At 45.4% G+C, this 16,749-nt stretch overlaps 1 protein-coding gene across 6 annotated transcripts in view; it reads right to left on the reverse strand.

The window, feature by feature from the left end:
- Positions 1-16,749, reverse strand: part of TBC1D22B (TBC1 domain family member 22B) — a 911,570-nt gene that overhangs the window by 319,572 nt on the left and 575,249 nt on the right. For all 6 annotated transcript variants that reach the window (XM_040337614.1, XM_040337609.1, XM_040337613.1 and 3 more), the window contains one exon: positions 7,693-7,807. In XM_040337614.1, the coding sequence (XP_040193548.1) occupies positions 7,693-7,807 (115 nt within the window). The remainder of the gene's footprint in view (positions 1-7,692; positions 7,808-16,749) is intronic.

Genomic DNA, 16,749 nt, shown 5'->3' on the forward strand with positions numbered 1-16,749 from the left:
GCCCATCTGAAAGTCCCAGAAGACCTGCCCCGCTTCTGCGAAACTCTGGGTATACCATTGGTGTCGGTGCCGGACTGGTACGCTCCGTATCGCAGGCCAGTTGGCAGATGGAACAAACCCCAGGTGGTTCCCATGGAAACTCAGGCCATCCGCTTTCGCAGACTGAGATCCCTGTCTGACCAGAGGCCACCACCTGGTTCGCATGATCCAAGGGAGGTCTGTGACTCCCCCCACTGCCCCTGGAGCCCGACGTGCTCGGAGAGATTATTAATGCCACAAGAGAAGGTACACGGTTGGTGACTGTATCGTGATGGTTTAAGTCGCCTCATGTTTTTCAGTTTTTTTTTTTATATATGTTTTGTTTTTGGACCATTACTTTTTCTTACATGGATGTGTGCACTGTTTGGCCGTACTTAACGTGGTTCACATTTGAGCTGCTGCAGACTCACTGGGCTTCCCGCCCTTTTGTGTATAGGCGGACCTGATCGTTGAAACTCTGTCTTTTTGAGCCGCTCTAACCTCGCAAAGCACTACATTGCCCATGCTGCATTGCGTGAGTTCATCCTGGAAGCTCCTTTGGCAGGCCTACATGCGACACATGGCTGCTGTGTCTCACTATACGCTAACTCCGCCCTGCCTGTTGTTGGGACTTCGCTGTGATGGTCGGCGCGTCCCCGGGATGCTGTGAAGGCCAGACACGATCACAATACACTGACCGTGCGCTCCGGCACATACTTTGAGGCTGCCTCCTGACCGGACAGGCCTCCAACCCTTGCTCTGCGTGGCAGTATTCCATGTACTACCCCAATGCAGCTACCCGCCTTTCTCCACCACTGGCCCTTGCTACTTATGTTTTTCTCACGAGGCCTCCTCCACAAGGATTGCTCTTCGTTCTGCTAGATCACCGGACCCTGGGACGTTCTGATCTTCACCAGTGCCGGCTGTCATCTGACCCCTCGTGGAGTTCGGCGCTGCTGGACCTCATCCACGAATGTTATGCGGATCGTCCGACTTGTCCTAGTGATCACCGTGGAAGCTACGTTTTGCACCGCGCGCTATTACATCCATCTCTTCCCTGCTCTGGACTCCTCCCTATTAGTGGTACGATACGACAAGATCTGGTGGTATGTGATGTACTTGTTGACTATCACTGGTTTCCCTATACAGTCCTGACAAGTGTCGGGTATGCCGGGGGCGAACCACGGTCCATGCTTAAGGGTTTAGAGATACTGTTTTCTATGATTGTTTGTTGATGTTTAAATTTATACTCTCTGATACTATAGGATACTGGACATGGGCCACTCGCATTTGCTCGGCTAACACCACTCTCCTCTGCTACTCACTGCTGCCTGAGGTAGGGGGCGGCATATGTCCTGCACCTTGTTATTCCAACCCTCCTGAATGTCCTACATGATATTCTCATAGCTCTGTAGTGAACATTTACAGGTGCTGGTGGGCCTTGGGGAGTGGTTGTGGGAAGACTGAATGCCAGTTACTCCATAGGAATCTCTCGCCCCGTGCTGCTCTAGTATGTTGAGATGCTCCATGGACTGTATTGCTTATCGATCTCCCTAAGTAATGGTTAGCCCACGGGGATGAACATCCTCCTCCACATGTTAAGATGCATTGCTAGACTCCGTTCTGAGGTGGCACTCGGGCACTTTCACTTATTACAATTGTCTTTTACTGCCACTGCTGTCTTGTTTATGTATCTTATCTGACGTTTGCGCCCTGGTCAACCCCCATACAGTAGTGGGCCAGTGTCCCAATACTCCTATTGGGGTGGAGGAGCATGGTTCACTCTGTACCTCACCAATTGGTTCTCCTAATATTGGGCGATTGGACGATGTCCTTTCGCTCAATCAGTTACTTCAGTTGATAAACCTGTAAGTTCCCTTACCATATACGATCACAAATGTTTATGCACCAAATTCACAACACGTTTCTTTCTTTCGCAGAGTATTTTATCAATTGACGGCTTTTCAATCAGACACGCTTGTCGTTGGGGGTGACTCCAATGTCCCTCTGCCCCCCTCTCTAGACACATCTACCGGTTCTTCTTGCTTGACGTATAGGGCCCTGCGTGCAATAAAGTCGCAACTGGCTACACTTTACATGATACATGGCGGACACTTTACCCGAATGTCAGACTTTACGTACTTTTCCCCATTGCACAAAAAGTACTCTAGGTTGGACTATTTCTTCCTCTCACAGAACGACCTCACTTCCCTTTTGAATGCTACCATCGAACCCATGCTGTTGTCTGACCACCACCCGATCTCCCTGACTCTGACGATTCCCTCGCACTGCACCAGATCTCTGATCTGGAGGCTGGACGATTCCCTGTTACTTGACCCTGAAAACTCCAGGCAGGTGTCAGAAGCCTTGTCCCATTACTTTCACAAAAACACCACTGAGGACTCCTCACCAACCACGATCTGGGCAGCTCATAAATGTGTTGTTCGGGGAGTGTTTATTTCGCTGTTCGCTAAACGCAACAAACTTCGAAAAGCAAGTCTACTAGCATTGTCAGAACGGGTCAAAACTCTTGAACGCGTTCACAAACTCACGCTGGCAAATAGAACACACGCTGAATTGCTGACTGCTAGGGAGGAACTCACTGAAACGCAAATACGCCCTCACCAATAAACTATTCTATGAATTTGGGAACAAAGCTGGGAAACTCTTGGTGTCGGCTCTTCAGAAGAAGAGAGCGTCGCACACGATACACACTATAACTTCCGCGTCCGGAGGCTCGGTCACAAACACAGAGGAGATCGCGAACCACTTTGTGCAATATTTTTCTAACCTATACAATCTGCCCACACCTACGACGCCTCTGCACGCTTCGAACAGAAAAACGCTTATTGACCAATTCCTGACGGACTATGGCTCTGTCATTGCACCCCTTGAGGACGTGTTGCACTTAGATTCCCCCATCACGATGGAGTAAGCCATTGGGGCATTGAAACAACTGAAGGCAGGGAAGAGCCCTGGCCCGGAAGGCCTACCAGCATGCTACTATAAGGCTTTCGCAGACGTATTACTCCCGAACTTTTTGACAACATATAATGAACTCCTACTATCACAACAAAGAACAACTTAGTGCACATATCTCCCTGATTCCCTAAACCGGGTAAAGACGCCACATTAGTATCGAATTACCGACCGATCTCATTACTCAATGTCGACGTGAAGCTCTATGCCAAAATCGTAGCGAACCGCATACTACCTTTTATCCCCAATATTATCTTGATTGATCAAGATGGTTTTGTCCCAGGGAGGGAGGCTAGGGACAACACCACTAAAGGGATTAATGTACACCACTGGTTGGCATCTTCGAGAGAGAAAGGGTTCTTTCTCTTTGGACGCTGAGAAGGCATTTGACAGGGTGGCTTGGGACTACATGGAGGCAGTGCTTGGCAGGCTGGGATTCCAGTCTCGTATTATTCAAATGATTATGGCATTGTATTCTGTCCCGACTGCCAATGTCAGGGTAAACGGCCGACTGTCAAACGCCTTCTCAATCACAAATTGAACCCGCCAGGGGTGCCCCTTATCCCCAATTATTTTTGTTCTCACAATGGAACCGTTGCTGCATAGACTGAGAGATAACCCCGACTATTAAGGGCATTAACGTTCAGGGTAAGTGCTGTAATGTGGCCGCTTATGCAGATGACATTCTTTTATTCCTCTCTGACCCCCTAATCTGCTACAGGACTTCCAAATGTTTAAACTCCTTTCCAATCTCCAAATAAACTTTGACAAGTCTATAGCTCTGAATGTCTCCCTCCCAAATTTGTTGGTCTCACTGCAAGCAATCCTTCCGGTTTAGATGGGAGACTCACGGTATCATGTACCTGGGCATTAGCATACCTCCGGATTTGAATTACCTGTATGCTCTTAATTTTTTACAGACTCTTCAGGCCATCAAAGAGGACTTGCAGGGTTGGACCAAGGGTAATTTCTCTTGGTTCTTGGTTCAGTGCTAAAGATGAACGTCCTCCCCAGAATTTTATATCTGCTACAGGCAATTCCAATCAGACTATTGCAGTCCTTTTTCACTGCTGTCAAGAATTGCAGTAGGGCGTTCCTTTGGTCCAGCCGCTCCCCAAGACTAAGCTGGGATAAATTGATCCTTCCGAAACTCAAGGGGGGACTTGGTTTACCTGACATTGCACTCTAGCATAAGGCCTGCCAACTTACAAGAGTTGTTGACTGGCATCTCCATGCGAGTAACAAGGATTGGGTGGCTGTGGAAAATTAATTCCTTCCGTTTCCCATATCCCATGGATTGATCCACACTCTGTCCCTAAACCTTGCTTAGATTATCCCCTAATCGGACCTACGATTTTAAACTTTAGGGCAGTATGCCGTAAAATCCAACTGACCCCCTCACCTGGACCCATGACTCCCATGTGTCGTAATCCAGACTTTCCACAAGCTATTGCCGTACGCGACCCAACAGTGAATCTAGAACGCGCTCAGGTGTGGGCTAGTCACTTCTTCTGAGGTGACACTCTCCTCACCCCTACGGAAATGTCTGCTACTTTCCCACATCTGGCCATACCGTTCTTTAAATTCCTACAAACCAGACATTTCCTCAACTGTGCCCAGACACCCACATTGTGGTCCCGAGGCTTGACCCCGCTGGAGCGCATCTGCACTGCTGAGGAACCACAGCGCCATTTGATCTCTTCCCTGTACTCATTGCTGCTTTCTAATACGGCCTCCCCTGACACATTCCGATCAGCATGGAACACAGATTTGTCCATAGACTTGTCGGGGGAAGAGTGGGACCGTATATGGGAACCCCAGACCCTGAACCCCAGACAAACTACATAGAATCTTTCCAACTGTTCCTTCTGAGTGTTGGAGGTGTGGCGCGGCTACGGGCTCGCTTCTCCACATTTGGTGGGACTGTCCCTTGATAAAACCATTTTGGAAAGAAGTTCACAACCTCATTGTTAAGATTACCACATACTATCTGGAATTCTCCCCACCACAATACCTGTTACACCACATGGTCTTACCGAAAGCACAATACCGCAAATCACTAGCGCTTCATCTCATTAATGCAGCCACCCAGTGTATCCCCCTGAAATGGAAATCTACCTCTCCCCCTACAGTGCTGGATTGGCATCACAGAGTGAATAAAATTGAGGAACTGAAACAACTTATCCACCATGCCAATGATACCCATGCTAAATTTAGAGAAACCTTGGCCTGCTGGACTCACTACAGAGAATCCCTGGTCCCGGCGGATCCTCCGGCCCCTACTGATGCCCCCACAGCTCTGCCTTCTGGTTGCCGATTTGATTATCTATTATACGACAATGTTCTACTTTCCCCCTTGGACCTTCCCCTCCTCACCTTTTTTTTTTGTCTTCCCGATTCTTCACTTCATTCCATATTTGAACCAACTTCCCTAGGGCTTCCCTCCGTCCACAGATAGTTCCCTGTAGGGGTGGGCGGGTAAAGGGGAGCATGTTTGGGTTCACGGCAATATTAGCTGTTCTATCCCTCTTTCCAGGATGGGATGACGGCCTTGACTTCCATGACATACCTGTGTATTGTTCTTCCCTTTCATAGGATTATTGTCAATTGCTGATTCATTGCCTCCATGCTGTTAATGTGTTGTTTTCACGATTGTCACAGTCTGGTTTTGTTTGTACCTGCTCGTTTACCTTCCAAATTGTACTACTGGTTGCATCCAGTACTGGAACTGATTGTAATTGTTTGCTGAATACTCAATAAAAAAATTGTTTTAAGAAAAAAAAAAGTTGCATTTTGTTTGGTTTAAAGCCATGGACTTTCCGCATGCCCAACCTAATGTGACTTTGCCTGTTGCCCAGCTTGTCGCCATGGACTTTCCTCAGCAATAAGTTGGAGCATCCAGAGGCTGCTCCTATGAGGGGGGGGGGGGGCTGTCAGGAAAGGTTCCATCCACTGGTAATATTATTTGGCTTGCAGTACTGTTGTCCACCAGCAGGTGTCTCCTGGCAGTTTGTAACTGTAAGGAGAACTTCTCCCTGCTGGTGTTATATCATCTTTGGGCTGCAATACTGATCTCCACCAGCGGATGGGTCCTGGCAGTATGGAGCGGACTGCTCCTGCAGACAGGTGTCACCTAGCCTAATCACTGGCAGATACTTAAATACCTGGCGAGCCCTCACATGTTTGCCTTGGTATCTCTCTTCCTGACCTTGAGCCTGCAAACTTGGCCCTGAGCCTGCATCTGACCCGACCCAGCCTGATCCCTATCCTGAGCCCATTCTGGACCTGCCCCTCCTGTTGCCTGTTTACCTTAGATCCTTGCTATGCAGCCTGTCCATCCATCCTCTCCCTGTTCTGTGGTTCTCCCATCCTTACCCATCTTCTGATATCCCCTTGTGTATGACCTAGGCTTGGCTTGTTTACGATTCCGGTATCTCCCCTTTATTTTGTATATATTATTTGTTGTGCACTGGTTGTTTTCACTTGTTTGTCACCTTCTTAATAAACACCTGTTTCTTCACTTACATGCATTTGTGGTCTCCTCTATGCAATCACACATTCTGGTCTACTAGTTCCCTGACAGGTTTAGTCTTTTAGATGTGAAAATATGTCTTCTGCTTTACCTAGAAAAATCCAGTGGTTTCAGGAGTTCCTCCCAACTGTTGGTGTTGTTCAGTGGCCCCAATAAGGGATCCAAAGTGTCTAAAAGTTCTATTGCTAGGTGGATTAGGGGGGCTATTTGTGAAGCGTACAAAGCATCAGATCTCACCCCTCCTTCTAGAATTAGGGCTCATTCAACAAGATCCATGGCCATGTCGTGGGCAGAAAGAGTGAGGGCATCATGGGAACACATGTCTAAAGCTGCAGTCTGGTGGTCCTCTCATGCATTTGTCAAACATTATAGAGTTCAGATGCTTTCCAGACAGGACCTCTCCTTTGGTAGTTAAGTGCTGCAGGCTGTCCTCCCTCCCTGAGGTATTATATCTTGCTTACCCTCTCAAGTAGCTGTCCTGGAAGGTGAGGGGGGGGGGACCCCTGTTAGACTTACCGGTAACAGTATTTCCAGGAACCTTCCAGGACAGCGTCTATATTTCCACCCTATTCTGTTTTTTCATTGGTCGACCTTGTTTACCTGGTGGTGGTGTTTTTAAGAGTTTGTGTTTTTTTCTCTTTGCCGAGTGCACTTTTGGTGGAGGTTTACTTGATCTTCTAACAACTGAGGGTCAGAGGAAGGGGATGGGCCTTTTAAATTGTATCTGATTTGTGTTTCCTGTAGAGGGCGAAGCCAATCATCTCTCAAGTAGCTGTCCTGGAAATACTGTTACCGGTAAGTCCAACTGGGGTTTTCATTTGCCTTTTTGTGATATCAGTACAAAGGAACATGCAGAGATGTACTGTGAATAGACCAGCTCTCTGCCCATCTATCTCAAAGTGTCCTCACCGACACATTTTGAGTTGCTGTTATCTCTGTCAGAGAACTTGTCAGAAGTGACTGCTGATAACAGAGGAACAGAGCAGCAGAGATATATCACTCATATCTGTAGTGTTTACTTATCTCTCTCCATAGCTCTAAGTGACCAGGTCAGATTTCATGAAGGGAGTTTACAATCACTTTAATGTCACTTTTACAAATACTAACCAATAAGAAATGTAATGAAAAAAACAAACAGAAGGAGGAAAATACTGCAGTCTCACCTATGTGTTCCGTAAGAAATACAACAAAGAATGGGGTAACCAGATCATTGATTCCCTGTACATATCCACTTGCAGGGTGCCGGATTGCCCAGATAAACAATATTCTCTCAAAGATCTGCATGACAGAAGGAGCATATTTTATTCAAGAAACATAGACCCCTTACAATTTGGGAATATTTCAGGATAGCAAACTTCACCCATCATGCCCCCCCCCCAAGATGCAATTAGGTCAAAAAGCAAACTCATGTCAGTCTGTTAAAAACATCTGCTGAAAATTATGATCCACAAAAGGCTATGAAATGTGGTACTCACCGGTAAGATTAAAGAAAACCTGTATCCATTACCAATAAGGGCATTAAAAAATATTGTGAATGTAAACGTCTTAATAATAATGTAAATCTTTCCAAATGAAACAGTATTTACTCCACTTACAACAAAAGACTAGGGATCAATACTGCTCAAAATGTCAATACCTTAAGGCTAGGTTCATATATGTGCGAGTGGCGCCCCGCACAAATACAGGCAACTGCAACCACTCACACAGCAAAATGAGGGACTCGCGGGCAGGTGACACTAAAGCTAATGGCACACTCCCCGCCTGGAAATTGCACCTGTACTAGGAACCTCAGTTCCCGTCCAGGCTGGGATTTCAAAGAAAGTGTAGGGACTTCTTTCCTGCGTGTTGCATGGCACAGCATCAAATGAATGGGCTCTAATGCCAGCGAAAACCATGGCACACACAGGTGTGAACCTAGCCTAAATAAATTTTTTTTTTTTTTTTTAACTCACCTGGTAAGTTTATATCTTGCAGTACCATACAGATGACATTCACAGGCCCTAGCTCGTGGGGTCAGGTGACTAAACGCTGGAAAGCTTTTGAGGACATGCCCCCCTCTGGTGCCTCCCCTATTACCCTATCCCCCTGAGTAAGTCTTCAGTTTGTAGCAAGCAAGAGAAATAAAAGTGAGGGTGGCCTGTGTCCTGAACTCCAAGATATGAAATTTTACAAGTAAATCAAACTCCTCTTATATTAACTGTACAGGACACAGGCAACATATCCATAGACCCTGGGATGTCTCCAGACAATGATTTAGAAACAGAACAAGAGCGGAGGATCCCGATGTAGTTGTAGTGTTTACTGCAAAAAAATAAATAGCACTTACATTAATGCCTGGAAACCACCATTAGTTTTTTTTGTTCAACCCAGCGGATGTTATTAGAGGGAGCTCCCAGCTGAGCCATTGTGTTTCGACAGGGGTATTACATTAACCTTTCTGCCAGAACACACCAGGTCATTGTGTGTTTATCGACTGCTGGTTTTCCAGCATGCCTGTTTGACAGAAGACAGGTTGCTATACACACTGATGAAAGTTGTCCGGCTTCTGTTGAAACAGCTGATACCACCCAATATTAAGCCCATGTGTACTCTTAAGGATGCTTGAAACCAGCATAGATGATCAGTAGAGGGCTGGAACACATTGTTTCCGTGGACTGTATAGGCAGGGGTAGAGTATCCCGAAGCTGGTTCTAGTGAGACCCACTCTGGATGATAGATTGTGTAAACCCTGAGAGCAGTGTCTGTCGCCATGAAAAAATAGGATTCTATACTTACCGTAGAATCTTTTTCTCTGAGTTCATGGATGGACACAGCCTTAAACTTGACAAAGTGGGAATTAGCCTTCCTTTAGGAGTGACTAGGCAGAAAGTGCTAACAACTTCAAAGCTGAACAGCCCCGCCCAGGGTGCGGTCCTACTGACTATATCCCCTCAGCCTGCACCAAGCAGATCAGTTTGTCAAAAAGCAGTACAAAATTAAAAAAGAGGGGTGGGTGCTGTGTCCGTCCATGAACTCAGAGAAAAAGATTCTACGGTAAGTATAGAATCTTATTTTCTCTTTCGTTCATGGACGGACACAGCCTTAATCTTGACAAAGTGGGATGTCCCAAAGCAGCGTCAAAAATGAGGGGTGGGAACAGCATTAAACAAACTTCACCCCAAACTAGAGCTCCTCAACGGAGGAGTTTCAACTGTTAACCGCTTCCCGACCGCCGCATGTAAATGTACGTCCACAGAATGGCACGTACAGGCAAATGGGCGTACATGTACGTCCTTGCCTATTTGTTTGTAGCCGCTCCGTCGCGATCGCTCCCCGGAGCTGAAGAACGGGGAGAGCCGTGTGTAAACACGGCTTCCCCGTGCTTCACTGTGGCGGCGTATCGATCGAGTGATCCCTTATATAAGGGAGACTCGATCGATGATGTCAGTCCTACAGCCACACCCCCCACAGTTGTAAACACACACTAGGTAGGGAGACCGCCGCTCCAGGTGAGCACAGGCAGGTAATCAATGTCCACTCAGGAATCACACGGGTGCTGGCAATGCATAGAATTAAGCAGGTGGGAGAATGGATGGACAGCCGCACTCCAAAAAGTCTTGTTGAAAAAAGACGTGCTCTTTATTGTAAAAAGGAAAAAATGCACAGCACACAACAGCATACAGTGGGATAGACAGCTGACGCGTTTCGCATTAACAACTAATGCTTAGTCATAGCTAACGTGTCAGCTGTCTATCCCACTGTATGCTGTTGTGTGCTGTGCATTTTTTCCTTTTTACAATAAAGAGCACGTCTTTTTTCAACAAGACTTTTTGGAGTGCGGCTGTCCATCCATTCTCCCACCTGTGTAAACACACACTAGGTGAACCCTAACTCCTACAGCGCCCCCTGTGGTTAACTCCCAAACGGCAACTGTCATTTTCACAATAAACAATGCAATTTAAATGCATTTTTTTGCTGTGAAAATTACAATGGTCCCAAAAATGTGTCACAATTGTCCGAAGTGTCCGCCATAATGTCGCAGTCACGAAAAAATTCACTGATCGCCGCCATTAGTAGTAAAAAAAAAATAATTAATAAAAATGCAATAAAACTATCCCCTATTTTGTAAATGCTATAAATTTTGCACAAACCAATCGATAAACGCTTATTGCGATTTTTTTTACCCAAAAATAGGTTGAAGAATACGTATCGGCCTAAACTGAGGGAAAAAAATGTTTATATATGTTTTTGGGGGATATTTATTTTAACAAAAAGTAAAAAATATTAAATTTTTTTCAAAATTGTCGCTTTATTTTTGTTTATAGCGCAAAAAATAAAAACCGCGGAGGTGATCAAATACCACCAAAAGAAAGCTCTATTTGTGGGGAAAAAAGGACGACCGCGCAATTGTCTGTTAAAACGACGCAGTGCCGAATCGCAAAACCTGGCCTGGGCATTTAGCTGCCTAAAGGTCCGGGGCTTAAGTGGTTAAACAACCGCCTGCAAAACTTTGCGGCCGAAGAAACATCCGAAGATGCACTCACATCAACTTGTAAAGTTCAGTGAAAGTGTGAGCGGGCGACCAGTTAGCCGCCTTACACACCTGGGAAACGGACGTTTGATGTCAGAAAGCCCAAGAGGCACCAATTGCCCTGGTCGAATGCATCGTGACAGGGAGGTGCCCGACCCTTTATGGCGTAAGCCTGATCACGACCTGTCGGATCCACCTTAAGATAGTGGCCGATGAGAACTCTGGGCCCTTCTTGGGACCGGCCACCGAAACAAACAGTGAGTCTGAACTCCGGAACGGAGCAGTAACAGACAAGTATACTCTCTGAGCTTGGACAAGGTCCAAGGAATGCCACGTCGTCTCCTTAGGATTCGACGAATGAGGACACAATGATGGCAGTACAATGTCTTCCCTGAGATGTAAGAAAAGAAGGCTGCGGACGCAGCACCACCTTATCCTTGTGGAAGATCAGATAGGGAGCCTTTAATGACAAGGCTGCCAGCTCAGAGCTTGTCTTAACTGACCAAACATCCACCAAAAAAGACCACTTTCTGAGAAAGTGTCAACAAGGGAACTCCCCTAATGTTCTCAAACGGTTGTTTCTGAGGCACCAAAAAGGTCATGCCATTAAAGCCATTGACTGTAAAGCAGGATGTCATATGGGACCTTGCGACAGCAGGTACTCTTGTAGCGGTAGACGCCAAGGGCATGCAGATGTCACCTCATTTCCTCGCAAATTGATATGTAGGTCTTGCAAGGTCTTGCAACCCCACTGTGGCAACACGACTAATCCCCTATTCAGGGTTTTGAATTATTATCACAATTGGATTGATCATAGTAAGGTATCACATATATTAGTTGTTTTTAGCGCATATGTTTATATTTTTCACATTTTGTTGTTTGGTTGGTAACCCTTTTCACATACTGCAGCTGTTTACCTTTATTTATTAATTGTGTGGTGTATTTTAGATTTAGTAGTGCTGTAGTTTATCAGTTATAATTACTCTTTATCACCAATTTTTCACTACTTAGCTTCCACTATGAGCATCTTTGAATACATGGAGAACCGCACTATAGATCTGACTGATGTTTTTTCTGTTCAAACCAAAACTGACACAGGTGACCTTGATACCATCTTTAGGAAATTTGGGCACCTCATGGAAAAGAAAGTCAGTGTTTGGTGGGACCTTGTCTCACATGAACAGTACATCAAAGAGGGCATAGTCCCCAGGCATCTTAGGTGGGATGTTCCCATTAATGATGGCCTAACTGATGTAGAGTGTATTGAGGAATGGTACAAATTTTTCAATGAGAAAGGGTTGGAAGTGCTTCAGTTTTTTTAAAAAGAAAGCAACGGAAACTGAGTAATATTAACAAGGAGATAGCAGATTGTAAGGTATTATTGGAAAACCATAAGGACACCCCATCATTTGTAACGCTTACTGGCCAATTAAATAAAGTGCTGGACCAAAAGGACATAGATATCAAACAGAGGAAGAAACAGAAATACTGGAGGGACACTAACGATTACCGTTTGCATCAAACCTTTAAGTGGCAATTAAAACTAAAGAAAAGTAGGAGGGCCTCAGTGGCATCATCCCCAGAGAGGGAAGTTCGGATCATTACCCCGCCCAGGGAACCAAGACATTGTTCACCTGGAACAAGTAGATCATACGGTGATGCCCATTTGAGACATCCCAATAATGATACATATGAACACCCAAGACCGTCCAGAGGTGAATATAATGAACCAAGAACCCCACAAAATTGGTGGAAAAATAATAAGAAACCTCGGTCTAAATCACCAAGAAAACCAGCATGGAAAAATAATAAAAACAATCACAAACCCCATCACCAACCAACTAATCAAGGGGGATATGGGCAAACATACCAGCAGGATCATCAGGATAGAAGAGACCCTAGGGATCTCTATCAATCCCAGTATCAAAATCGAGGTAACCAATCACAGGGGAACCAATCAAGTGGCCCAAGTAATCGTGACCACTACCCACACAATAACAGAAGAAGTCCGGCCTATACTCATAACAAATATGAGCCTCTGGCGAATTATATTAAAGAATCTAATTCCAGGTCTTTTTTAGATTATCGCCGGGATGTCAGATCCCCACCCAGATTACAGGAATCACACCTAATCCGAAGCCCAGACCAAAGAGAGGATGTCGAGGAGGACAAAGGGCCCAAAAGAAGAAAAATGTACTAGGAGAGGGCATTATTAATTTAAGTGGCACTGATCTGACTCTAAATGAATTAATTACTCTCGATAAGGGCCTGAAATTTGCACCAAAAAGGAACCTGAACAAATTCGACGTGTATGTTGATATACAAAAATTTACAAGAAGACTGAATATAAAAAAAATACATGTTGAACCAACCAGTGACAACTGAGGCAGAACCAATGTTACCAGGAAGAGTCCAACATAGTAAACTAAGAAATAGATCTGTTTTCAACCCCAAACTCCACAAAAACCAACATGTGGAAGTATTTACTAAAATGGTCACTAAGGACTTAGAGAATTTAAAAGTTAAAAGACTACCGGACCCCAGAACCATCCACCAAGGTCTGAAAGAACTGGAGGCTAATAAAGAAGTAATAATCCGACCAGCAGACAATGGGGGAGCCATAGTGGTCCTCTCAAAAGATTACTACTATGAAAAGTTGGGTAATCAACTAAAAGACACCAATACTTATATTAAGCTTGGGCTGAACCCAACGTCTATCTACAAGGATGAACTCTCCACCCAAATCCAAAAGGGGAGGGATAAAGGGGTACTCTCGAAAAGGGAGGCTAAATACCTTAACCCGGATCAGTGCCGCATCCCTATTATTTACACAGTGCCTAAGGTCCATAAGGACCCCGTGAAGCCACCTGGAAGGCCCATTATTAATGGCATCCAATCAATAAACTCACAGATAGGCCAATATGATAAGTACATACAACCTCTGGTACCACATACAAAAGCATTTCTGAGGGATACGAAACATCTTATCCAGATACTGGAGAATACAGTGTTGGATCCAAGCAAAAAATATTTGTTAGCAACGGCTGACGTAGCCTTATTGTATACAAACTTTAACCATGAGCAAGCTATTGGAGCAACCTAGTACCAAAACAAGAGATTTGTTCTCAGATGCCTAGCATACGGTTTGCAACACAACTATTTCTGGGGCTAAATATGCGCCCAGTGTAGCAAACGCCTTTATGGCAGAGTGGGAGGAAACTGCAGTTTATGAAAATCAACCAACGCAGTTAGTACTCTACAGGCGTTTCATTGATGATTGTGTACTTATCTGGGATGGAGATGAAGCATCCCTGATGGAGTTTTTTGAGACACTCAATGTCAACCAAAAAAACATCAAGCTAACATACACGATAAGTGAGAAAACAATTCAATTTTTGGATCTAGAAATTGTTTTGCAAAACCAACATATCATGACCAAAACGTTTTTCAAACCTGTGGATAGAAACAGCTACATCCCAGTCGACAGCTGCCATTTCGAGCCATGGTTAATAAATATCCCCAAGGGCCAAATGATGCGGATAAGGAGAAATTGCACTGATCCAGAAGAGTACCTCAAGCAAGCAAATGAAATTGGAACGAAATTTGTAAATAAAGGCTATAATAGCCAGTTCATCCAGGACAATATTAAGAAAGTGTACAAAATCCCTAGAAACACACTAACTAAGGATAAACAAAGAGGAACAACTTCAACAAATGGGGTACCTATAATTTTAAATTTCTCAGCACAGCACAAGCAATTAGAGGCTATATTTAAGAAATATTGGCCAATCCTTCAGGCGGATCGCCAATTACAGGGGACTCTCCCTAAGTACCCCAGGGTGGTGTATAGAAGGGCACCCACACTAAGGGACCTGGTGGCCAAAAACATCCCTGACCCCCCTCAAAAGGGGAATAACCTGAATTTTTTTCAGGGAAAAGTTTTTTTCCCCTGTAAAAGGTGCTTTGCTTGTAAAAACACTAACTATATGGGCCAGAAATGCTCGAAGTTTATTTCAAATGTGACCAAAAAAGAATATAAAATCGATGACCTCATTACGTGCCGAACGGAGGGGGTCGTTTATGTTTTGGAATGCCCATGCTCCCTACAATATGTAGGGCGCACTAAGCGACCTATGTGGAAACGAATGAGGGAGCATGTCCAAAATATATTAAATGGCTTTCCAAAACATAGTGTGTCACGGCACTTTGAAGTCTGTCATCAAAAAAAAAAACCAAGGGGGGGGGGCGTGGCCTGCAGCAGAGCCGGATGGTAGCCTAGAGAGAGAGCTCCGCTACCCGCGAGTGTACAACGGCACTAAACGGCCTGAAAAGGACGAAAATCGACCCTACAGCTGAGCGATCCGGTCCGGGCAACCTCAGGGATGATGGCAAACAAACGGAAGGGCTCCGTAAAACCTCAACGCCTGATGGACATGTTTACAGTGCCGAGGGAAGGAGGCAGGCAATATGGCGCCGGTGCGGCCTCGACAATCATGCCTAGCCACCAGACCAAAAGCAGTGGGGAAGCTCGCTCTTCTCACGGAACACAGCAGTCTCCTCATGGAAGTCAACAATCTACTCCTTCCCCCTCTGATAGCCCTGCAAAAGCTCGGATGAGGCTGGATGCGGCCCTGCAGTGAGCCCTATAACAGAATCCGGAGATGACACACGTGAGTTACCAGACTCCATTGCCAACTTTCCCACTAGCAATCAGCCTGTGATGGACACTGTCCTCAGAGATATGCTTGTGACACTATGTAGCTCACTACAGACAGACATGATGAACTGTATACACAGAGTGAGTGGAGAACTGAGGGAGGTGGAAGACAGGGTGGAACACATTGAGACCAAGATGGGGGAGTATGCCTCCACTATCAATAGCCTGGTGGATGCTAGTGAAAATCAGGAGGAGAATAGTGAATGGATCAAGAATAAGTTAGCAGACCTCGAGGACAGATCCAGGAGAAACAACATGAAAATAAGGGGAATCCCTGAGTCAATACAGCCCCTGGATCTGCGATCGTATGCGATCGACTTATTTTCATCTCTCCTCCCTGACCTTACTGAAGTGGACATTACTATTGATAGAATCCACAGGCTTCCAAAGCCTGCCTTCCTCCCTGCTGCTGTACCCAGGGATGTGATTCTGCGTATGACCTTTTTTTCATGTAAAGGAACAGATTATGCAGGCGATGCGTAGAAATGATAATATTCCCTCCAGGTTTTAAAACCTGCAATTCTACCCTGACTTCTCCCAGCATACGCATACAAAAAAGACAGAATCTTGGTACTATCACCAAAGCTCTGAGGAACCATGATACCCCCTATAAATGGGGTTGTCCCACTAAACTTGTCATCACTTATAGAGATAGATCATTTAACGTAGACTCTGTGGACAGAGGAATTAATCTGCTGAAAGAGTGGGATATTCTGCCGACTCCCAGTGAGAACGACAAACCGTCCTCTCAAAAAACAACTGTCACCCCTGACTGGAAACAGGTTACACAGAGAAATGCCAGATCGCATAAGTAATTTCCACCATGTCCTTTGTCAGGATATATGAGATATCTCGTGGAATCCGTAATAGGTCTTGGGCATGAACGTACCCCTCCCTAAACCTGAGCAGCATGTAGCTGCACCCGGGTGTGACCCTTCTATGTTACCTCTTGTTGCCATGAGAATGGCTGGATGTCCATTGATATCCCAACTA

The sequence above is a fragment of the Rana temporaria genome, chromosome 2 (assembly GCF_905171775.1).
Source record: "Rana temporaria chromosome 2, aRanTem1.1, whole genome shotgun sequence".
Taxonomy (NCBI): domain Eukaryota; kingdom Metazoa; phylum Chordata; class Amphibia; order Anura; family Ranidae; genus Rana; species Rana temporaria.